This window comes from Echinops telfairi, unplaced genomic scaffold, assembly GCF_000313985.2.
Source record: "Echinops telfairi isolate 266 unplaced genomic scaffold, ASM31398v2 ScPeMD7_7424;HRSCAF=8462, whole genome shotgun sequence".
NCBI lineage: Eukaryota > Metazoa > Chordata > Mammalia > Afrosoricida > Tenrecidae > Echinops > Echinops telfairi.
In genome coordinates, this window is record NW_022111324.1 from 27,261,485 (window position 1) to 27,287,232 (window position 25,748).

The 25,748-nt window shown below is 43.6% G+C and overlaps 1 protein-coding gene across 1 annotated transcript in view; it reads right to left on the reverse strand.

Moving 5' to 3' along the window:
- Positions 1-25,748, reverse strand: part of NIBAN1 (niban apoptosis regulator 1) — a 220,614-nt gene that overhangs the window by 91,155 nt on the left and 103,711 nt on the right. The window contains exons 2-5 of the mRNA XM_045297990.1: positions 24,027-24,157; positions 19,680-19,811; positions 16,766-16,880; positions 11,778-11,945 (exon numbers count right to left, since the gene is read on the reverse strand). Of these exons, the coding sequence (XP_045153925.1) occupies positions 11,778-11,945; positions 16,766-16,880; positions 19,680-19,811; positions 24,027-24,157 (546 nt within the window). The remainder of the gene's footprint in view (positions 1-11,777; positions 11,946-16,765; positions 16,881-19,679; positions 19,812-24,026; positions 24,158-25,748) is intronic.

Sequence of the window (25,748 nt, forward strand, 5' to 3'; positions counted from 1 at the left end):
AAAAAAAAATTTGCAAGAACAACAACTTCTTCATTATAAATAGTTTTTTCAACAACATACACTGTAACAATATACCTGGACTGCACCAAAACACTAGAATCAAATGGTCTAAAACTGGGGGAAGAGACAACGGAGAAACCCATTATCACCCATTAAAGCTAAGCCAGGGGTCAATTGTGGAGCAAATAATCAACTGATCAGATCCAAGTCTGTGTTGAAACTGAAGAAGTTAAAACAAGTCCCTGAGAACCAAAATACTCCCTTGAGTCCACCTTAATTAAGAGGCCATCTCAGGTACAGATTTAACACAGGGAACGTCAATAACTTAAAATCTGATATGTTGTGGAGGGCATTCAGAACATCATACATGAAAAAAGCAAAATGTCATTCAACAGACAGGAAAGAATACAAATGATTCCATCGAAAAGTGGGCAAATGGGGCCTTGCGATCATGCAGAGTGAGTTGGAAAATGGATTGTGGCCGATGTAGTTAGGTTAAATGTAACACCTTCTCATTTGATCTCCCTTTTGGCCCACTTTACAGTTGTTCTCGTTTTTAATGTTGTCTACTTTCTTTTCAGGGGAGAGTTCTTTCGTTTGTTATCGTTGTTAGTTCTTTAGTCTCTCTTTTTTGTTTTTTAAAGTTTTTCTGTATATGCAATCCAGAATGAGCGAATCTATGAGACCGTGACTGGATTAATGGTTTCTAAGGGGGAGGTCAGGGGAGGCTGGGGGATTAGGGAAGCTAACAGCATGAGTACAAGAAAGAAGAAAATATTCTAAAATTTACTGTGGTGATGGTTGTGCAACTCTTCAGGATATGACTGAACTATTGAATTATAAGATAAGACATATGGCGCAATTAAAATGTTTAAATAAATAAGATGAAATGAAAAACACAAAGTGGGCAAAGGACATAAACAGAGAGTGCACTAAAAAAGATATTCAAATGGCTAACAAACACATGAAAGAATGCTCCTATTCACTAGCCATCGAGGGGGTGCAAATCAAAGCAATGATGAGACACTACCTTACACCAACAATGACGGGCCAACTAAAAAGATGTAACAGAAAGGCGGTACTTGTGTCTTGCTGACAATATGGCGGCATTCAACTGTGTGAATCTCAGCGCACTATGGAGAGCACTGTGAGGAACGTGAGTCCCAGAACACTCCATGGTGCTCCTGGGGAAACCTGCGAGCCGGTCAGGAGACAGTCACTCTAAAGACCAAGAGAAAAGTGCCTGGCTGAAAATCAGGACAGATGTGTTTCAAGTATGTATCTTTTCACCATATTTACTCAATTTGTATTCTGAGCAAATAACCCAGGAAGATGGGTTATCTGAAGAAAAATGTGGCATCAGAATTGGAGGAAGGATTAAGAACCTTAATCTTATTATCTGTAATCTGCAGATAATACAACCTTGCCGAAAGTGAGGAGGACTTGAGGCATTTGCTGATGAAGAGCAAAGATTAAAGCTTTCAGTATGGATTACAACTTAATGTAAAATAAACCCAAAATCCTCAAAATTAGACAAACTGATGACATCATGACAAATGAAGAAACGACTGATGTCACTGAGATTTCACTTTACTTGGATCCACAAGTAGCACACATGGACGCAGCAGTCAAGAAATCAAGCGACACATTGCACTGGGCAAATCTGTGCACAGGAAGTGTTAAAGGGCAAAGGTGTCACTTTGATGACTAAGGTGCCCCTGACCGAAGCAGTGGGGTTTACAAGCACATCGTGTGCATGTAGAAGCTGGACACTGGAAAAGGAGACCAGAAGACTTGATCTGCTTGAATGATGGTGTTAGAGAAGAATGCGGAAAGTGCCCTCGACTGTCAGAAGAGCAAATAAAGCTCTCTTGGAGAAAGTACAGCCAGACTGCTCCTTAGAAGCAAGGATGGCGAGACTTTGTCACATGTACTTTGGGCCTGCTTATCTGGAGAGACCAGTCCCTGAAAAAAAGACATCATCTTGGTAAAGAAGAGGGTCAGGGAAAAGGGAGAATTCCTTCAGGAGATGGACTGACACAACAATGGAATCTACCATAAAAACGTGTGAGAACGGGGCAGGACCAGGCAACGTTTTGTTCTGTTGTACAAAGGGTGACTATGCGTTGGAACGGACTCAATGGCAACTGACGACAAGAAGGCATTGGCCGTCAATATTGAATAGACCAAGCGCTGCCCGAGGGATGACTGCACCAAGGGCTGGCTTGGAAGAGCACAGCCAGCATTTCAACTTGGTCGCAAAGACTCTGGGCACGTCGTCAGGAGGAATCAGTTCTTGGAGACGGACAGAGGATAAAGCAGAGGTTCGTCAGAAAGGAGTGAAACCTCACTAAGATGGATAAACACAGTGGGTGCAACAGTGAGCTGAAACAACAATGGAGGAATGATTGTGAAGATGGTGCAGGACCAGACAGTAGTTCATCCTGCTATACAGAGCGTCACTACGAGTCAGAACTCAATGGCACCGAACAACAACATTTATGTTGTCTAGGTGTTTATGTATCAATAAAGCATCAACCTGTTCTATTTTAATGTTACCTTTTAAAGAATAAACATCTTTAAATTGCACCCTATAAGTATCTCATGCTTTTTCATACATGGATACATTTTCAGCTATTCTGAAGGATAGAAAATGGAAATATCTTTCATTCATTTATTCTATCATTACAGAGCCTGTGCCAGGTGCTAGGCTGTGGGTCAATTGCTGAGATACAAAGATAAAACACAGGCTCTCTCTTTGCAGTGGTATCACTGGTGGCACCATGGGCTAAGCACAGCTTAGCACTAGGGACTGCTAACCAAAAGATTCCCAGTTTGAACCCACCACATGCCCTCAGAAGAAAGATGAAGCAGACTTCAGAATCAGGCGAGGCACTTCCCCAGATCCGATTGGAAAACAACCGGAAGGGTCAGCAGGCAGACCTGGAATGATTTATAGGATTTTTCCCTTCTTTTTTCTTTTCCTCATGTCTATCCATATAAGGTAGGCAGGATAATCACTCCCGAGGAGAAAATAATGGGGTCGACAGTTCCGGGGGTGCATGGGAGTGAAGGAGGTGGGAGAAAGGAAGGGGGAAGCCAACAAACCCAGGGACAAGGGAACAGTAAGAGATCTCAAATCAATAGTGAGGAGGGTATAGAATGCCTGGCTGGGTTTGATAAAGTGCAGTGTAGCTGAGGAAAAGTACTGAGAGTCTAAGGTCAAACATGATCATGGGACAGGAAGAGAAGTAAACAGAAATAGGGGAAAGAACTAGGAGGCAAAAGACATTTACAGAGGTGCAAATATAGGCATGCACATATGTAAATATAGAAATATATTAATAGGGTTATGGGTCTATATACATATATTTTCATTGTTACTTCATCACTGTACTTTTTCTACTATTATGAATTGTAATGTAAATATCTGATATGCTGGATGTATTTTCATTGTTACAAATTGAACATAATTAAGCATAAAGCATATTGATTAATCACAAAACAATATGTAATTATATATTGTGAAATATTTATGTGCTTTCCGATAGTTTTAGGCGAACCCTGTGAAAGGGTCGTTCAACCCCCAAAGGGGTCGCGATCCACAGGTTGAAAACAGCTGCTCTAGTTCTTTATGTTTCCTCCCCCACTATCATGACCCCAGTTCTACCTTCAAATTCAAATGCGGCTAGACCAGAGCATGTACATTGGTACAGATAAGAGCTCTCGACATACAGAATCCAGGAGAGATAAACCCCTAAGGAACAATAATGGGAATAGAAATATCATGAGGGGAAGGGGAAGTTGTGGGGAGAAGGGGGAGAAATGGGGAACTGACTACAATTCTCAATGTATTAACCACAACCTCCATCCCCCAGCAGGGAACAAACAACAGAAATGTGGGTGAAGGGAGACAGAAGATGGTGTAAGATATAAAAAAATAATAATTTATCAGGAGTCCATGAGGCTGGGAGGGTTGGGGGAGGGAGGGAAAAAAGAGGAGCTGATACCAAGGACTCCAGCAGAAAGAAAATGTCTAGAAAAGGATGATGGCAACATATGTACACATGTGCTTGATACAACTGATGTATGGATGGCTATAAAAGCTGTAAGAGCCCCCACTGAAATGATTAAAAAAAGTTTCACTTTGGAAACTCTAGGGAGCAGTCCCACTTTTCCTGGAAGCTTGCTCGGATCAGATACGACTTAATGGCAGTGATTTTTCCTTTGCAGGGCTCACTGCCTCCATCTTTCCCACGTGTATGAGATCTTCACGTCTGAGCACCAGGGCTGTAGAAGGCTACCATTTAGGGTGGGAGCCCGAAATCCACGTTGAGTTTCCACATAGCTTCTCTCCATTGAGTTATTTCTGGCCATTCACCAGCAATAATAAAGAGCTCTGTTCTTGGGTAGAATGTGTTTACTGTGGCTCTCCTGACCAGCACAGGGAAGGGTGGTTTACCTTCAGGAACTTGTCTTAAGTGCCCTTGATGGAAACTGGGGTGTTAGGAACCTGTGGTTATGATATATAGCCCATGGTGATCAAAGGGCCCTGAAATGATCTTGTAAACTTTGATCTTGTAAGCTTTTCCTACTTGCAATGTGTGTGTGTGTGTGTGTGTGTGTTCCATCCCATTCATGGTCCTTTTCTTGATTCTGCAGCTCTGCCTGTCATTATTCCATGACAGTTTCCTTTGTGGTCCAAGTGCTACTTAAGTAATCTGTGAGTCCTTGGACACCATGACAGCTGGTTTCCCTCATCCAGGTCATTTGTCTTTATCCTATTTAAGACTTAATAAATGGGTCTCTATGAAATATAGAATTGGGGTTTATTTTCCCCCTCAAACACATGAAGTAATCTATAGCTTCCAGGGCCACACACAGGCTAATGACTTCCCACCTGTGCCTCCACTCCAGATCATGCTTATACTCTCCACCCCGGTGCATGGCTGTCTGAGTTCTCCTCACCTCACAAACTCCTCGGACTCAACATGGATAAAAGGGAACACACATCGCCTCCCATTGGAACTTGCTCATTCACCTGCAGCGTTCTTATCAGAAAACACAGAAAGCCGAGAATCTTCCTTGATTTCTTTCACTGCTTCACCTTCCCCATTTTATCTATCCTAATGTCCTATTGATTCTGTTGCTAGTTGCTGTTAAGCTGGTCTTGCACTTAGGGCAACTCCTTGCACAAAGAAACAAAACACTGTCCAGTCCTACGCCATCCCCATGGTAGACTGCAGATATGACCATTGTGATCCGTTAAGATTTTCACTGACTGATTTCTTTGGAAGTAAATGGCCCATTCCAAAGAAAGGTGACTCAACAGATTGCTCAAACTGTAGAACAATATCAGTGATACCGCACGCAAGCAAAATATTTTTGAAAATCATCCAACAACCGCCGCAGGAGTACATTGACATGGAACTACCAGAGGTATCATTGCTTATGTAAGACGGACCTTGACTGAAAGCAGAGAATAGCAGGCAGATGTTTGCTTGTGTTTTCTTACCTATGCCAAGGCATTTGACTGTATGGACATTAAAAAAACCCATGGATAACCTTGAGAAGAACAGGAATCCCAGAATACTTGATTGTGCTCATGCAGAACTTGCACCTGGATCAAGAGGCAGTGGTGCAAACTGAACAAAGTAATAGTGCATGGCTTAAAATCAGGGAAAGTGAGTGTCGAGGATGTATCTTCTCACCATACTTATTCAATCTGCATGCTGAGCAAATCATCAGAGAAGCTGGATTATGTAAATCAGGATTAGAGGAAGGCTTATTAACTTCCTGCAATATGCAGATGACACAACCTTGCTTGCTGAACATGAAGAGGAATTGAGGCACTTGCTAAAGATCAAGGATTACAGTCTTCCATATGGATTACAACTCAATGTAAGGAAAACAAAAATCTTCACAACTGGACCACTAGTTATCATGATAACTAGAGAAAGGTTGACGCTGTCCAATATTTAATCTTGCTGGGATCCACAATCAAGGCTCCTGGAATCAGCAGTCAAAAGAGAAAAAGATGAGCTGCTAGGTAAATCTGAGGTACAAGACCTCTTTAGAGTATAAAAAAGCAAAAATATTACTTTGAGAACTAAGGTGTGCCTGACCCAAGCCACGGTATGGTCCATTGCCTCATATGCATGTGAAAGTTGGACATTGAGTAAGGAAGACTTAAGAAACAATGCAATTGAATCGTGGTGCTGGCGAAGAATACGGAAAATGTCATGGACTGCTAAAAGGACAAACAAATAGGTCTGGAAAAAAGTACGGCCAGAGTGCTCCTAGAGGTGAGGATGGCAAGACTTCATCTCGTGTACTTTGGACATATTGTCAGAAGAGACCAGGCCCTGGAGAAGGATCTCGTCTTTGTAAAACAGAGGAACAGTGAAAATGAGGAAGGCCCTCCATGAGATGGATTGACACAGTGGCTGCAACAATGAGCTCAGGCATGGAACAACTGTGAGGATGGAGTAGAACAGTGGTTCTCAACCTTCCTAATGCCAAGACCCGTTAATACAGTTCCTCAGGTTATGGTGACCGCCCCCCCCCCCAAGCATAAAATTATTTTCATTGCTACTTCATAACTTATTTTTCTACTGTTATGAATCAGGCGGCCCCTGTGAAAGGATGGTTCAACCCACCCCCCAAAGGGGTCGCGACCCACGGGTGGAGAACCACTGGTGTAGAACCATGTAGTGTTCTGTTGTGCATCGGGGTGGTATGGGTCAGACGATCTCAATGGTGGAGCAACAACAGCAACAAATTGCTAGGCCTTTCTTCTTAGTCTATTTGTAAACTGGAAGTTCTACGGAAACCTTTCGGCAAAGGGTGGCTGCACTTGAGGTGCACTGGCTGGAAAACAAACCTGAGTCCAGGTGTGAATTCTACTACTGATATCAGTGCCCACACCTAGTTGATTCCAGTTCCTGGATAGCTGTCTACAATCACTGCTCACCATACCCTCTGTTATGCAGATTACCACAAGTTGTGGCCTGCTAGACGCTTCCTACACAATCTCCTAAAATCCCAGCATGCTGCTGTTCCGCCCAAGCTCCACAATGCAGCCAGTGTGACCTTTCCAAAATGCATAACTGATTGGGTCACTTACCTGATTAAAAGTTTTTCACTACTGTTAGAATAAAATCTAAATTCCTTAATACACATCCTTTACAGCCTGGCCACAGCCCATCTCTCTTGGCTCCTCTCACTTTTCTAAGCACTAACCACTCACAATTCTTTCAGTTCCTCTATTGACCCATATTTTGTCACACTTCCTAGCCCTCACATATCCTAGTCTTCCTACAGGAATACTTTTTCCTCCTTCTTACAAATTTACATGCCAAGGAATTATTACCCTGTGTTAAAGGAAATGACTTGCATTGATAATGGTCATTCTTCATATATATAATCTGTTAACAACCCCCTATATTTATCGAGTTTTAACTATATCCATATTAACTACACAGACTTTATTTTACAAATTAAAATTCTGAAGAACAAGACTGACTCAGGGGCAACAAGCCGGTCTTTGTCTAATTGCCCAGCAGCAGATGTTCCGGACCTGGCCTTCCCTGATCCGTGACCAGTGATTCCAGTGCGATTCCAGGGGGCAGAGGACAGCAGCTTCTCCAGGGACACTCAAGGAGTAGGTTAGTATTGAGCCCGGTGAGTTGGGGGTGGAGGCGATTTTTGCTGAAGAACCATCTCGTGGGATGTCTTACGCCTGCTCTTTGTGGCTGTGTCACGTGTTCTGGGGTTCATTTCGATTCATCTTAGAGCAGAAACAGCCCCCCACCCAGCCCCACCCCCACCCCCACGCCACAGTACTTCCTAGGCTATAATCTTTATAAGAGCAAATTGCCTGCCATTTCTCCCACGGTACACGTGGGGGGTCCAAACTATCAACCTTTAACTTAACAGCCAATCACTTAACTATTGCTCACCAAGGCTTCTTTTGAATGCTCTTCAGGAGGATAAATAATATTTAAGGCATATAGTGGCAGTTCTCGCCCTAAAAGCAGGAAGTTGGAGCCTTTGTTTTCCCTTAGCTACTTTAGAAAGTCGACTTACTGTCTAAGAACAGGATGCAATCAATCGGACCCTTGTCAGGGTTAAATAGGGACTGTACCCTACCCATAAGGGGGTGGTTCCACAATCCAGAAGGAATGGAACCAATTGCAACCCAGAATCTTGGGGCAAGTTGGCTAGGTCAGAGTGGGGTTTGAGCACTGAGGGCTGTCCGTATCCTGGTAATGACAGGCATTCTTGATGTAACTTGTCATGAAAGGAATTCATTTCCTTAATGATCCCTGGGAACTTGCGACTAGCAGGATCGACATGGCCCAGCACTAGCTGCTACAATAGCTAAGCCTATTCCCAGGACCTACAGAACGAGACCTGAGACGCAATGAGGCCACCACAGACTGAGGAGCCTGGATGTAGAAGTCAGCAACCTTCCCAAACCCCCTAAAGTTCGGGGAATTATATGGAGTCTCTGAATGGTGCAAACGCTTAACGCTCTTGTATGCTAAATGAAAGGTTGGAAATCCGAGTCACCTTTAAGGGCTTTAGAAGAAAGGCCTGGTGGTGTGCTTTTGAAAAAGCAGCCACTGAAATGTTGTGGAGGTTCGGACCATAGCCTCCTGGGGCAACGTGGTAAACTGGCATACTATATTCATAAAGTGTATATTCTTCCTCCCAGTGTGGCTGAGTAGTGTCTAGGTTACCAGAAAGTTATCGAAGATACAACTATTGGTTTCTACTCATCTGAACAAAAGATAAAGAAGAAAGCCAAGGATTCAAAGAGAAAGTAGTCCATAAGACTAATAGTCGCTGTGAATCACAGCCTCATCTACACTGAGGTCAAAAAACTCTGGATTATATTCAACTACTCTTACCCACCATTCTGCTCAGGGCCACAGTAGATAGCCCTGACAGAACAAGAGGAAAAAATATGGAACAGAAATCAAAATCTTAAAAATAACAAATTGATTAGACTAGATGAGACTGGAGAACTCACCAAACCATTGTACTGAGATACTCTTTAACCCTTACACCAAATTACTCCTGGGCATCACCTTTTAGGTAAACAACAGATTGGCTCGTAAAATTTAAAATATTACCCATGAGTAATAACCTCCTGGAAAAAAATCTATATGAAACCAAAGGGTCAAAAAGTGCTCTCAAGCCAAACAAGAAGGTAACAGATGGAACTACGAGTACTGGAAATGGCACAACCAGAACAGGACTCTTGAGGAGGTGACACGTTGTGAAAGATATAACCAGTGGCTCTGAACAATCAGAGCGGAAATTGTTAAATGGGAGGCTGATTTGCAGTGTAAACTTTCACTTTACACTATTGTGTAAAACAGCCATGACAGAAGTCCTGTGAAGCATTCCTATCTCCACGCTGGCACATGTGGGACAGCCATGAGTCAGAATGAATCCTATGGCAGCTAGTTCTTTTCTTACACAGAACCAAGGTGTTCCAAAAGAGTCCTGGTTTGCAAAATTTGGTCTTGATCTTCAGAATTCTACATTGAAGAAATAATACCATTGCAGTTATAAGGATAAAGTTAAAATTCTTGACAAATACAGAGGGTTATACACAAACAATATGGAAGAATGATCGTTTAATAAAAGTTCTTTCAGCTCAGAATAATCATGTCTTTTTCATGAATTTGAAAGAAGAGAAAAAAATGTTCTTAAACTCATTTATTCAAAGACTTTAGGATCTTTGCCTCTGATCACAGCCGAGCCCATAAAAATGTTATATTTATGTCTAAAGTATTCTGTATACATTGAAAACAAAATAGTTGTCTGGGATCTCATGAAAACATCTTTGTGGTCTTCCCAACCATGCGAGTAACAGGCAGAAATATAACAACAACGAAAAGTGACCCAGTAAAAGACATACAAATCCCAAAAGATGAGTGGTACGTTGCCCTGTCAAAACCAGAGGCAGACACAAGAAGGGAAAGACCCCTGAAGTCACTGGCTGTAAGAATCAAGGGCTGTTACCTTGATTGAAAGTAACCTTCAATCAAGGTCACAGTGGTATGGCGTCTCTGGTTCTGACCATCATTGTGAGCATACAGCCAGCCTCGGTGAGAAACAACTGGTTTCCAGACAGAGGAATGTGGCTGAGAACCAGGGCACCCCGACTGGACCCTCTTCTCAGTGCCTTGGAAAACATACTGGAGAATACAGTTGGGTTTTAAATCGACTGAAAGCTTCCATAAAAGGAGTCTAAATGCAGGCTACATCACATCCAAAAGCTTCCCCACAGAAATTCCTATTATGTACATGTAAGTGGGAACACAGCAAGTCCCATCTGGTTGGGCAGCAAACATTCCCTGCTGCATGAAATTCTGTGGTTCTTCTTCTCAGTGCCAACTGCATGTTCACACTAGACCAGGGCCCTGAGCACAGAGGTGTAGGTGTGCTGGAGAATGAGCTAGTAGAGCACGCGATGCTGCACCATTCTTTGTTGCTAAACCGTCAAAACCACAAGGCAAGATATTAATAAGGGTTTCCTTTTATAAATGCTCTAACAGTCCTGAGCCAAAATTAAGACTGATGTTACTCAGAGTTGCTTGGCAAAAGAGACGACATTCTCTTTCTCCATCAGCCTCCTATCAATACACAAATAATACATAAGCAAATGCAGGCTGAAGACATTCATCACTAGTGATTCTGACTCTTGACTCTCACAGGAAATGTCAGCGCTCTGAAGTAAGTGTGCAGTGGAATTAGCCTTATTAAGAAAAGAAGGCACAGCTGGGGAGGTGACTCAGCTCAAGTGTCACCTCCTCACAGAGGCCTCTGCTGACAAGCCTGGGGTCCCACACAGCTTTATTGATGAGGCAGGAATTTCTGGTTACCCTGGACTGTGTTACTTCGATAACTATCAAATGATCCTGTGCATTTGGCTGCCATTCTTGGCAAGTTCAATCATTTCTAACCAAAGTTTTCACTGAGTCCAGAAAACCCAGCCTTCTCAGCAATTCATCAAAAACATCTCATATTGGAAGGAAATAGTTCTTGTTTTCTTTTTAATAGGTGTGGAGTTCATTAAATTTGTACCTGGAAACACAGTGGCCCAAAGAGAAGCCACTCCAAGGGTGGCCCAAGGGTGGCCCAAGGACCAGCAGCATTCGCACTTCTGGGCATCTTGTAAGAAAAGCCCACTCTGGGCCCATCCAGATGAGTGCATCAGAGTTTCTACGGGTGGAGCCTAGACCCCTGTGCTTTCCATTGTGAATTGCAATTGGTTTTAAGAATCCAGGTGATTCTTACACACCTTAATGTTTCAGAACCACTGCTTGGACATAAAAATATTATGTAACAAGTAAGAGTGCCTGTGATCTTAAGTGAATCATTGTTATTCGGAAATAAAGGTGGGAGTAAATCAGAAATGGCATAAGGATTAGGACTTTCCCCCGGGACAATGGGCACATTCGTGCTGGAAATTAGAGTTCTAAAAAAATCAAGAAGAGGAAGAGAGTTATATTCATGAATCCACAGCACTCTGACTGCTCCCTCCTCTTGCCCCAGATCACTGGCCTGTTCTGTCTCACGGAGGTTTCCACGTCTGACGACAACATCGGCAGACAGACCACACTCCTTGTCTACAAGACTCTCTCCTTCCACCTCAAGGCATCCCTGGGGCAACATGGTCTACGGCTTGCTAGGAGTCAATGTGAGAGATGAGTGACCAGGGGGGCTCAGAGAAAGAGAGGCTGGGGAGAGAGTCATACCATGATTTAGATGTCTGATGCAGTCACTCAGGAGTGCACTAAACCTCTTCTGGCCCGGGGCCTCCTGGAAGCAGAAGTAGGCGTGTCGGAGGAAGGGCTGCCACAGGTACACGGGGAACTCCTTTGGCAGGACCACGATGGGCTGAGCATTCTCCTTCTCAGTGGAGGCTAAAGAGTTGGGAGAACACAAATAGGGTTTCAAAAATGGTGGTGCAATGGTTAAGCGCTCTGCTGCCAAGCTAAATGTGTGTGATACAAACCTCCCAGCCACCCCAGCGGGGAGACCAGGCCACCTACTCCCATGATGACTAGATCCCAGGAAGCCTGTGTGGCGGGGCGACTGTCCCGGAGGGTCACTACGAGATGCAATTGACTTGACAACAGAACAGCATCTTCTGTTGAAACATTTCTTTTTTTAAGCCTGGGAAGCTAACTGTTTTTTGATTTGATGGTATCAGCTCTAAAACGTGTTGAATCATAATGCTTACTTCTGTAAATGGGGCCTTGTCGGGGAAATAGGCCTTTTCCTTGCAGGTGTTATCAATTCGATTAAGCAAGGTCATGTTGATGTGCCAAAATAAGAACCAGAACCCATTGTTGCGCACTGGAAAGTCCCCTTTATGTAAAGCAGAGCAGAGCTACGACCCCACACGGTTTCTACGTCTGCCAGCGGCACAGAAGGCAAGGGCGGGTGACAGCTCTCTGCTGCGGAGCTCGACACCCCTGCCTTTCGATAGCACTCAAGTGCTCACCTGTGTCGCCAGGCCGGCTGAGGGTGAAGCAGGTGGCCCCTAAAACGAACCGCTTCTGAGCTACTTTAGAAAGGAGGGGGGGGGGGGGCGCAGCCTGCAAGGACCTAATCACAAACCAGGGAACGTCAAGGGAAGCTCAGAGTAGCAGAACCTAAAGCAGATGAAGAAGGCTCATCCCCCAAGAATGACAGAGACCAAGCCTGCCAACTCCCTGAATTCAGAGGTATAGCCTCCATATCGGTGAGAAAACATGCTTCTGCTCTGGAAAGCTGTTCTGTGCCGGCACCCTGAGCAAACGAAGAAAGTGTTTGCTAACTGGGTAGGACATGGTGTCTTCATAGAATGTGGGTACGAGGAGGGTGGGATTAGAATTCACTCTCCTTAGCATCCCTGAACCAGCTTCACTGCACAGGAACAATGGAGGTCATCAGACATCATCTCTCTCCCTGCTAAGTGTCCAAATACAGAGCTCACCCTTCCTTACCCTCCGAGCGCAGCTGAGCTGTCCAGCCAGACAGGCACTCTCTCCACCCTGGTGCAGGTTCCCGCCATCAGGTCTGCTCTCCGCCCAGCATCTCCTGCCCTCACCCTGTCACTCCTGCCTCTCCCACTCACTCTCTTTCCTCCGTCAACCGCTATTCCCACCTCACTCTAATTCTGACCCCACCAGCCAAAGAACCACTTTAGGAAAGCAGCAAAACATGGAGGCATTTTTGTATATGCCATCTTAACAAATATTGTAGAAAGAAGATGTTCATTTATAACATTTTGTGCTCCCCCCACCCCACGCAAAGATAATCCTTCTCTTTTGTCAGTCCAATAGAAAGAGTATCTTACAGGGACTCATCTCGATGAAATCATTGTAAAACAGTTCTCCCTCCCCTTTCCAAGGCTTCACACACTTTCGCAAACAACTGAAAGCAGTACTGGCTCGGCATTGGAAAGCTGCAGCATGGAACAGCGGGGTGGAACTCTCCATGCACGGAACAAGTAAAGCTGAGTAGTTTTGTACAAAGGCTAGCTTGCAGAGTGGGGTGTCTCTGGGCACTCAACTGGGGAAGCTGGCCTTACTTATCCATTGAGCTTGAACTGAATACCTTCAAGTTGAGGCTTCCAGTGGAAGGGTAGGCCTCACTGGGCATTTATTAGTAGACTTGAAAGAAGTGTAACATGTCCTGATAAACAACTATCTTGAGCATTTCTCATTGTCATGATAACTAGTCAACTTTCTTATTAAATCTTTTAATCATGAAAAAAAGAAAGAATCGCTGCAGCAACTCCAATAAAATCCACCGACTGGCCTCCAGTCATCTCTTACTTAAACTCTGACCGCCGTCTCCCAGATGCTATCAGCTTGCATTTTTTCTGAGTTGAGTTGCAAGAGTATGACAAATGATGTAGTGTAGACTTTCCTATTTTTAAAACTCAAAAGGCCACACCACACAACTTAAAAAAACAACCAAAAAAAGGTCATTGAAATTCCCCCGGCTGAAGTCTAAGGCAACTGGTATTAGTCACACGAGCCTTCTAATTCTTATTCCTTTTCATTCCTTTTAACGTGATTTCATCCTTAATCAATAAATACATTGTCTGGTCGGACTGATTTCACTGGAAAGTCCTTTGGGGACATTCTGAAGTGGTGACAGCGTGTTGCTCTGGCTGTTTCTAGCTGCAGTTCCAAAGCCAAGTCAACATATCAGTAGAATTCAAATTAGAAAATACGATAATGTGCGTGATCATACATGCAAAGTGTTGTTTTAGCTTGAATTACTTAGTAACAATTTGGTAATGTAGCTTTATGGTCCATATACTAATCCTATAACCATGTTATTTAAAACACTATGCTAAGCATTTCTGCACCAAAATAACAATTGATGCAATGATTATTTTCTCCATACATTCTAATGAAATGATTATATCCACTAATAAAAAGCAGGGCTCTCTTCAAAACCAAGTAATTACTGTGTAGTATGATTTACACACAGCCAGATGGGGTTATTACATTAGCTACAGTTCATAAATCTCCATGAACTGCTTTATTTGATCTATATATTACATCCATCACTTTATCTACGTGGAAAAATTTAAATGAATGAGAATCAAAGAAGGCAGGAGCTGAAAAGGTCTGTTCAGATTTTTAAGCTTAAGCACCCCCCCCCCATTTTAAAGGAAGAGAAATAAAAACCCAGAGAGGTGAGGTAGCCCATTAAGGTAAGACAGTTGATAAATGACACAGTTAGAATCAGATAAAAATACAGTCTACCGATTCTCAGCCCAATATCCTTTCCAAGACAACATTCTATTTATGCATATGCTAATTAAGGCAATGTCTTTTTAAATATAGAGGTTCTGGGTTATCACGATACCTTTTTATAGCATTGTGTCAGTTTAGGATATTTTATTACGTATCACCTAAAATTAGGGGGAAAAATATTCCTTGACAGGTCTACCAGGCTTGCTTACCAAAGATAGGTTTTGATGTACTGTGCAATGACCCCCACTGGTTTATTCTGCTTCCCTGTGATGTATTCCAAAGCCGCACGGTCTTTGGCTGAATGCACATTTTCTATGCATAAAAACCCAGTAATTTATTAAGCATGATATAAAATAATAGAAGTGGCACTATGCTGTCCTAATTTAAAGAAATCCCATCTTCCCAAATGTGTGCATAAGCAAATGTGGTGAAGAAAGCTGATGGTGCCCAGCTATCAAAAGATAGAGCGTCTGGGGTCTTAAAGATAAACAAGCGGCCAACTAGCTCAAAAGCAACAAAGCCCACATGGAAGAAGCACACCAGCCTGTGTGACCACGAGCTGTCGAAGGGATCAGGTATCAAGCATCAAAGAACAAAAAATCATATCATTGTAAAGGTGGGTGAGTGCAGAGTGGAGACTCAAAGCCCATCGGTAGGGAACTGGACACCCCCTTACTGAAGGGTTGTGGGGAGGAGATGAGCCAGTCAGCATGCAGGGTGGCAACGATGAAACATATAACTTTCCTCTAGTTCTTAAATGCTTCCTCCCCCCCACCACTATCATGATCCCAATTCTACCTCACAAATCTGGCTAGACCAGAGGATGTACACTGGTACAGATAGCAACTGGAAACACAGGGAATCCAGGACAGATGACTCCTTCAGGACCAGTGCTGAGAGTGGTGATGCCTGGAGGGTGGAGGGAATGTGGGGTAGAAAGGGGGAACCGATTACAAGAATCTACGTATAGCTCCCTCCCTGGGGGATAGACAGCAGAGAAGAGGGTGGGGGGAGACGTCAGACAGTGTAACATATGACAAAACAATAATAATTTATGAATTATGAAGGGTTCATGAGGGAGGGGGGAGGGGGGAAGGAGGGGGGAAATGAACAGCTACTATTAAGGGCTAAAGTAGAAGGCAAATGTTTTGAGAATGATGAGGGCAGCAAATGTACATATGTGCTTGACACAATAGATGTATGTATGGATTGTCATAAGAATTGCACAAGCCCCAATAAAATGATTAAAAAAAAAGAAATCCCATCTTCCGTTGTCTGTGGAGCAGGAGGGTCTGCCCCACAGTGTCTCAACCTTAGTGGCCCCTTCTCCATGGTTGGACTGCCCTGTGCATTGTCAAGTGCTTAGCCACACCCCTGGCTCCAGCTACTGAAAGTCTCCAAGTTCTCTCGCCCCAGAACTGCCCCACCAGCCAAACTGTGAAAACCAAAATTGTCTCTAGACATTGCCAAATGTCCCTGGAAGACAAAATCGACCCTCCTCCGCACATCCTTGGTCCCTCTCCCACCACCTATGTTGAGAAACATCAAGATAACAAACCACCCCAAAAGCCACAGTCTATGAATCTGAACAAGATCAGATAGCTTCGTCTCCCACCCCTATCACCCCGCTCCCCACTCCTGCTGGCAGCAGCTCGTGGGTTCCCTTGCAGTTCGCAGCCAACGCTTATCTGACACTGCCACCAGGGTTCCTGGTCTAGCAGAACAAAGCTTACTGAGATACTCTGAAATGAGAATGGTGTTCAGTCATTCACCAGTAAAATCTCAAAACTCACTGCCACTGAGTCAGTGCTGACTCACAGTGACCCCTTGTGGGTTTCTCAGGCTGTAACTGTAACTGAAATGGGAGTAGATAACCAGTCTTTCTCCAGAGTTGCTGGTGGTGGTTTTGAACTGCTGACCAACGATTGACCACTACAAAACCAGGGCTTCATATGCAGAGTGACCTTGTCTCGCCCACTCACCAATAGGGTCTGGGAAATTCCGATCAGATAACAAAGTGTATTCCTCTTCGGAGATCAGCACCTTCCCACCAGCAGGAAGAATTCGGCTTTTAGGCACAGTGCCTCTCTGGTAGGCCTGGGGAAAGGTATAAATGAATTTTTTTGGTTTGTTTGTTTAACAGTTTTTTGGATATATAATTGAAATATATAATTCAATAGCACAATCACATCAAGAAAAGCTGTATAATCATCACCACAATCAGTTTTAGAATATTTTCTTCATTCTTGTATTCATCATCGTTACTCCTGATTTCCCATCAACCTCCCCTGCCAAAGTCCCAAGGACCATTATTAATGCAGTCACTGTCTCTAACGATTTACTTACCCTGGATTTCATATACAGAAAAACATTTTTTAACTAACAACAATAACAAAAATGAAACAGATAAAACCCTTAATAGGAAAGAAAGCAAAAGATATTTTAAAAACTAGAACAAATTGAAATGGATCATAAGGGAGATCAAATGATCTCTGCATCTGTAAGAATCCACTTTCCACTGCATTCTGCATGAGAGTGAGGCTAGTCAGATCCTGGTCTATCGTCAGAGAGGATTCACCAGAGGCTTAATTCACATGAATTTCCCCCTCACTTGTTCTTTTTTGGAGGGAACTACAAAGAATAAACAGACCCAGACACAAACACCCACGAATAGCAATAATCCCTACACTATGTCACTGAGTAAGATTTATCCAGATAGGTTTTGCCTACCCACTACTTACACAGTAGTCCCACATTCAGCACTTCTGTATGAATAGGCCATAATTTCAGGGAGATTTACTGAAAGGATCTATCTCATAGGGGGTAACATAATGTTAACAATTTCTTGATATCCTACCCTGCATTTGACATTTCATATCATGTCTGAATCATTCTGATAGTAAGCTCAAGGGTGATGACACACAAAGGTACTTTAGTACCAGGGGTGCTTGGTGACTAGTGTGGGCCCTGGATGGTGACTAATCAGACTGAAGAACACATGTAACTGTGGCTATGGTTGCCAGGATCCTCTGCCCCAAACATGAAAATATTGCCATGATAAAACGTGCCACTGCATTGCCTCAGATGTTCGATTGCTCAGCAGGAAAGCGATGGGGCAATACATCTGAACAAATTCTGGCCAGCGTCCAAGAAACTGCATTATTTGGTCAGTGTAAGAATGGTCCAGTCTGTCAAGCAGCTATACCCATGAGGACTGGGACAGAAAAGATCAAATGAAACAATATCCTTCTGATTGGGATACTTAAGTCAAGGCACGACTTTGAGCTACCAACCTGAAGACACCCTGAGACCTGAAAGCCAGGTGCTGTGGAGCCCAGAATCCAGAGCGCATGCTTGGACATCATCACCATAATGTTGACCTAGGCGATGAACTCAATAAGCAATGTTGGAGACCCAAACAAAACAAACTTGTGCATTTCCAAGAAACTGATTTCCATAGTTATTAGAGGAACCACTAATCCACACAGAGGCAGAGATCAACAGAGAAACACCTACCGTTGTGTGATTTCAAGAAAGTTTATAAACAACCCACTTCAGACTGAATTGCATTATGATGAGAAACAATTTGGCTTTTACAAACATTCTATTAGTCAATCTTCAGACAGCAATATGCAATACAACGCTTCATGTCCAGTTTACAAATGAGAAAAACTCAGCTCCAAGAGTTGGTTGCCAGGCATCAATTAGGGGTCAGTAGGTGACAAACCCAGGCTGCATCCCCAGGTTCACCCAGTCCCAGGGGGAGTGTGCAAGAAATAGGGAGTGACTATGCAGTAAGAGTGCTTCACCTTTCACCAGACAAAACTGACCTCTCAACAACATAGTAGGTCACACCTAGGTACTTAATGCTTGGTACTCTCAGGTTTACTTGGGACTTCTAATCACAAAGCCTGTGGTTCACACTCACCAGCTGTTCTGTGGGAGAAAGAGGAAGCTACCTGTTCCCGTAGTGATTGCCAGCCTTGGAAACATTATATAGGGTCCCTGTGAATCAAATCAACTCACTGGCTGTAGGTAAGTTAGATTTATAGGATCACTGTGCATCAATCACAGTAGGTTGGATTGGGTTTGATTTGAATGCTGGAGATACAATGGTTTAGTGACAGCTAACTAGAAGTTTCATGGTTCAAGCCCACCCAGCGGGTCTTCATGAGAAAGACCGGGGCAGTTCTACTCGGTAATACCAAGTAAATCATGGAAACAGCAGTTAAGAAATCTGAGACTCACTGCCCGGGGCAAATCTGCTGCCCCAGACCTCTTCAGAGTGTGGCCAAGATGTCACTTTGAAGACTAAGGTGTACCTGACCCAATCCACGGTATTTCCAATGGCCTCATGTGCATGAAAAAGCTAGACGATGAATAAGGACGACACAGAAGAACTGGTGCATTTGATTTATGGTACTGGTGAAGAATATGAAAAGAACCAGGGACTTCCAGTGGAACAAATAAATGTTCCATAGAAGTGTGGATGGTGAGATCTCATCTCACATACCGTGGGCACGCTACCAGGAGAGACCAGTCCCTCGTAAAGGACATCATGCTTGGGAAAGTGGAGGGTCATTGAAAAAGCAGAAACTCTCGAGGAGATGGATTGACACCGTGGCTGCAGCAGTGGGCTCAAACTTAACAGTCAGGGGGATGGTGCAGGCCTAGGCCATGTTTAATTCTACGTTATGTGGATGTGTTGTAAGAGCTGGCTTGGCACCTAGCAACACCTACTAAGAGCAGTACAACACTTAGCTTATAGTAAGTTTTCAGTAAGTATCTGTTAACTGACTTGAGTATTTGAATGAGTGACTACTTATTGAATGACTCACCCAACCCAGTCAATATTTATGACTACTGAAAAGCCATGGTAACAAGGAAATGCCTTACCTCTTTGTTCTCATAGCTCTCCACAGCAAAATCATTTTTAACCACAATGTATCTGTCCTTCCATTTCTTTATGTCTTCAACAAACTGTGATACCTCTGCTTCATACAAGACAGTTCCAGGCTCCAATGGTGGCTTAAAAAATAATAATATGATTAACTATCACAGCAACAAAATAACCTGACAGTCTATACAAGAAGATCCCGGGGGCACAACTCGTTGTTAGAATAGAATTATGCCTTGCATACATTTGGCATTTAATAAGTGCTTGGTCAACTGTGGGAGAGAAGTGAGTAAGTTCAAGTTGTGGACAACCTCATTAATCCCCTGACTGTGCCTGGAAAACAGGAGAATTAGGAGGCTATCCTCCTATTAATTCCTGCTTCATGTCCAGCCTCAAAAGTCAGATCCAAAAATCCGCCTGGGCATCAAGCTATAAACACTTAAGGCCTCATCATACTCCTCAAAGGGAAGCTGTTTGCTATTTGCTTAAACAGCAAGCTTGTATCAGGTCAACACTCCGTTTTACCTCTTCTGCTTAAAATATTGAGAATTTCCCATTAACCCTGGTGACCTACATGCTGGAGGACAGAGTCAGATAGACTCCTAGTTAAGCCTTTCTTTAAATTAGCTGTGTAAGAGATAATTCATACTTGCCTCACTATGAAACTCTCACATTACTTCCAACTATGCGAATGGGCTTCCTGTTTGGTCTTACTATTGCTCCTTTCATTAAAGAAGCTTGATGGCACTTTCCAGTAAGCACTGGGCTGCTAACTGCAAGGTAGGCAGTTCAAACCCACCAATCACTTCTCAGGACGAAGATGAGGCTATTTGCTCTTATAAATATTTACAGCTGCAGAAACCCTCTGTAGGGTTGCTACAGGTGGGAATTCACTCAATGGCAGTGCATGTGGATTGGTTCCCTTCACTGGAAAATCATATAGTATTTTAAACTGCTGAATACAAAGTTAACGATCTGAAATGTAAATCCCTACCTGACTGACAATTTGTTAAAACCGTAAAACAGAACGAAAGCAAAAGTCTTCAGCGATGGACCAGTAGCCAACATCCTGATAACTGGAGAAAAGACCAAAGTCGTCAAGGAGTTCGTTTCACTTGAACTTGGATCCACAATCCACTCACATGTAGCAGCAGTTAAGAAATCAAGCAACAGATAGCACTGGGCGAATTTTTTGCACAAGACCATTTTTTAAAGTGTTAAGGAGGAAAAATGGCACTTGGAGGTCTAAGGTGCACTTGACCCAAGTCATGGTATTTTAAATCGCCTCAAATGAATGTGAAAGCTAAACTATGAATGAGGTGGACTAGGAAAATAAACAAGTTTGTCTTGGAATCAGTACAGCCAGAATGCTCCTTCAAAGACAAGAAGGGAGAGCTCGTGGCACATACTTCAGACATGCTCTCGGGAGAGACGCACCCTTGGAAAAGGACGTCGTGCTTGGTGAAGCAGAGGGGCCAGGGAAAGGGAAAGGCTGCCAGGGAGATGGATTGAAACACTGGCAGCAGCCAAGGGCTCAAACCTAGCAATTGTGAGGTTAGTCTCTTTCTTTTTTTCTTTTTTCCTCATTAAAAGGTAAGACGGGCCTCCATTCTTCTATTTAAATGAGGTTGAAAAGTCATGGTATAAACAGAACTTATGTGGAGCGTTTCTGAAATCTGGGCCGCTAAAGTCAGCGAGTACGCTGGTTAAAAATGCGATCCATGTGTGATTTAAGATATTTGAATCTATGGGAATATGGCCCAGAATTTTAACTTTTTAAAGGATCCTCAATGTTTGAGGACCATGGTCTTATAGACCTAATAATTAATTTTACCTATGTGCCCTGGTGATGAGCTCTGGGTGTAGTGGTTATACATTGACTGCTAACCAAAAGGTCTGCAGTTCAAAACCACCACCAGCTCCAACGGAGAAAGACAGGGCTTTTGACTCCCGTAAAAAGCTACAGTCACAAAACTCACAGGGCAGTACTATCCTATCCTACCCAGTTCTCTCCTGCTACTCTGAGTTGGAATTGACTCAGTGGCAGTGAGCTTATATGTTCTAGCTTCTAAATCTTTTGGTCACCTTATTTAACCTCTCTGTGGTACATGACACATGTGGTATATGAATGACCCTCTCCTTCAAACATCTCTTAATCTCCTTTTGGGCACACTATACTTAATTTGTTTTTCTCCTACTCTACAAACTATTTCTTCTCAATCTGCCTTGCTGGAAATTTCTCTTTCTGGTGTCCAAATGTTAAAGGAGGGGTGGGGGTGGCAGCTTGGGGTACAGAAGGGCGATAGGACTTTGCTTCTGAGACTTCCTTTTTCTTCCTCTAGGTGGACTCTAGTTAAGTCCCACATCTTTAAATATCAGTTATAAGCCGACAACTCTCACATTTCGCTTTAGCATTGACCTCTCTACTGAGATACAGACCAAATCGCTGCTTATTGCTTATTTCCACGGTGTAGATAGAACAAGGATCTCAAACTTAACAAGTCCAAAGAAAACTCCTGATTCCCACTCAACCTTAACGCTTCCTTCTGAGTCAAAGGCAACTCCACTCACACATTTGCTCAGACTAACAACCAAGAACTTGTCGCTGATTTCTTTCTCTCTTCTTCGATTACTTCACACTCAATCCATCAGCAAATTTTCTTTCTCTTCTTCTATTACTTTACACTCAATCCATTAGCGAATTCCGTTAGCTCGACCTCAACTACACCCTGACAGGACAGCAGCTCACACCCCTCCCACCATCACCCTACGGCATTTCCCATGCTCCTCTCAGCTCTCTGTTCCCCCTCTTGCCCCTCCCACACTGTTCTCCACAGAGAAGCCACAAAAGTCATTTCGATTATGTCACTGTATCTTCAATACAAGGAGCCCTGGTGGCTTATGCTTCTAGTTGACCTGACCCCTACCTATCCCATCTGTAGTCATTATGGATCACCCCTCGCTGATACTGCACACAGCAGCACTCTGCTTTTTGTATGCTTCTTACAGCTTCTTACAGCAGTATGTGCATTGCTCTCTATCTGCCCGGACTTCTCTTCTCATGCAATTCCCAGAGCCTGCTTCCTTATCGCTCGCCATTTCCTGCTCAAACATTTCCATAGGAAGGACTCTCTGATCACCCTGTATAAAATAAAATCCCTATTTTATTATTTTTATGGCATTAACTGGTGTATGTCTGTTTATCTCTCTGTCTGTATATATGAATTTAAACTGCAAGAAGGCAAATAATTTGTCTCATTCCCAAAGTCCTTAGAACACACACAAAACCACAACCAAATATCTAATCTGTTGCCCAGTCCTTTGAGACCCCAAGTGACCCTACAAGACGGAGTAGGGACGGCTGCCCCACAAGGTTTCCGAGGCGGTCTCTTCATGGACAGAGCCACGGTGGCGCTGAGTTGGACTGAGAATCAAACCACCAGCAATTCAAATCCACTGGCTTCACATAGGGACAAAGAGGCTGCTGCTCCTGGAAAGACCGACAGCCGCCCAAACTCTCTACAGGGTCGCTGTGAAAGGGCATCAACTCAATGGTGGCGGGTCAGGGAGTTTGACTGAGTCCTCAGAGAAGCAGGCTGCCGTAGCTTTCTCTCACACAGTGGCTGGCGGATTCAAACCACAAACCTTTTGGTTAGCAGTAGAAAACTTAACCATTGTACCATAAGGGCTCCTTGTCCATCAGGAGTGGGGGTGGGGGAAACCCGTGTCCTCGAGTGCATTCTGACTCCTAGTGACCCCCTGCGACTGAGGAGAGTGGCTCCTCCGGGCTTCTGAGACTGTTCATCTTTCCAGGGGGAGTAAGCAGTCTCATCTCTCTCCCGTGCGGCTGCTGGCATCTGTGCAATGCTTAGCTCACTCCTCCACTGAGAATGTTTCTCCTTAGAATAAGACTGGGAAATAGTAGGTTCTCCATAAATACCTGTTGAGGTTGTGGATCATGAGTATAATGGAGCAAAGGAGAAAGAATCCATTTAGGGGATTAGAAGAGACAATCCTATTAGAACAATGACCCAAACGAAATGGCCCCAGGAAAAAGCATTGTAATTAAAACCGTATTTTCCTCTGAACTTCACATAGCAAGTCCAGATTTCTCAACATTAAAGTATCAAAGTGGAGAAAACACTTAATAACATTGGAATCATGATTGCTTTCTTTTTATATGGATTTCACAGCCACATGAAATCATCTGCTCTAAGTTCCAGGCCAGGAGAGTTTTTTTGAGTATAGAATGATTTCAGAGCAGACTTTTGAAAGGTGCCAACCAAATGATGGTCATAGTGCCACCCTCAGTGGGAGAAACAGCACCCCAGGCGTGCTTGGGTTACCTTGATCTTCAGAAATTGTGAGCGTGAGTCTCTTTGCTGCTCTACTTCACTGCGGACGTGGTTGCAGAAAGCCACAGAGTACTGGCGGCTGTAGTAGGGACTGAAGTTTTTGATCGCAGCCTCAGTTTTCCCTGCAGACGAAAGGGAGAAAAGGAGAACTTTGAAATTAGATGTAAACATGATCATGACCACCTGTAGCGATGTCGTGTCTCCACGACAGAAGAAAACAAAGCTGAGTATGGCAAACGCATGGAGTCCCTGCTTGATGCGAGCCATTAATGGGCTCAGCAGCTAACTCACAAAGGCACCTCAGAAGAAAGGCCTGCCAATCCATCTCCTGAAAGTCAGCCATAGGACGCCCTGTGGAGCACCATTCAACTCTGACACACATGAAGTCGCAAGGAGTCCGAATCAACTCATGGCAAAGGGTCACGCATGCGGGGAGAGATTGGGGGTGGGAGTAAGACCCAGGTACCGGGATTGTGCTGGAGCTTCTCCAGTCAGTGCGGACTAGGGAGCGCAAGAGCTTCAAGCGAGAGAAGAGAATGGAGGAGAGGGCAAAGGAGTGCTCTGAAGCCCATTTGAAAACCCTCCTTACAGCTGATGGACTTTCGGCCGCGTGCAGAAAGCAATGGAGTTTGCACAGATTGCTACAAGTTGTTAGTCCTTAGGATTCGATATTAGCTCGAGGGAAAATAAACCTGCTATGACACTCCAAAAAGTTTCATAATGCTTTCATGGGCAGTGGACATACTTTTGGTGTTGTTCTTCAAATTTGACTTTATAGTCAACCAACCCCCAAACTCACTGCCATGCAGTCAGTTCCGGTCGACAGGCTAGCAAGAGCGGCTTACAATGACTCTGTATGTGGACGTTCACAAACAGCTGAAGGATTCGCATCATATAGATTGAAGCATCCCATGTGTGAACTTTCAGTCCACATCTACCAGGGCCTAGGACTGTGGATTCGGAACCCCAAACCCCCATGTGCAAAATACTCGATAAGGGAATTCTACTTTTGTTCGGACATTTAGGCCTCATGATATGCATGTGGTAAGAGGGAATTCTTGGCTATTCCCCTCAATAAAATGCCTTTTACTGGTTGTATTTGGGGGCTTTAATAATGATAACTTGTAAGGCACTTTGTTGCCCACTAATAACAGGGTCTGTAGAAATGCACATAAAAATTCCTATCATTTGAATCAGGCATGATTTTACTTGCTTGTGAGTTTATAGCATTACTATTAATCAGTATTTGTATAAGACTTTAATACACACAGGCTTTATAACCATCTAATTGGTTATTACTTTCATTAGTTTTCATATAGCACAAGTACTAAAATTCTACATCCCTTTCATAATTTTCTTATGGTAAGGTGGGCTATCCTCAGAATTTCCACAATGAAAAGGAGGCTCACCTCCTTGGAACACATAAACGGTTAACAAAAGTTGCCCTCCAGTGCCAAGTCACCGCTTTTCATCCATCAAAAGAGCAGCCTATTAATTTCTGATGCTGATGTTTGCACTCTGGCAACACCTGGATGGAAATGAAAGGAGGTGGATATCCTTTTATGACGAGCTCTTCAAACCTTTGAAACCTGATTATCTGCTACATCACCAAGCCTCCTACAGGAACGCCCTGCTAAGGTGCTAGGATGCCACCACTCCCTCCCCAACAGGAGAAATGTGCTTCTATAATTGGGATATCTGTAGACGGTACCA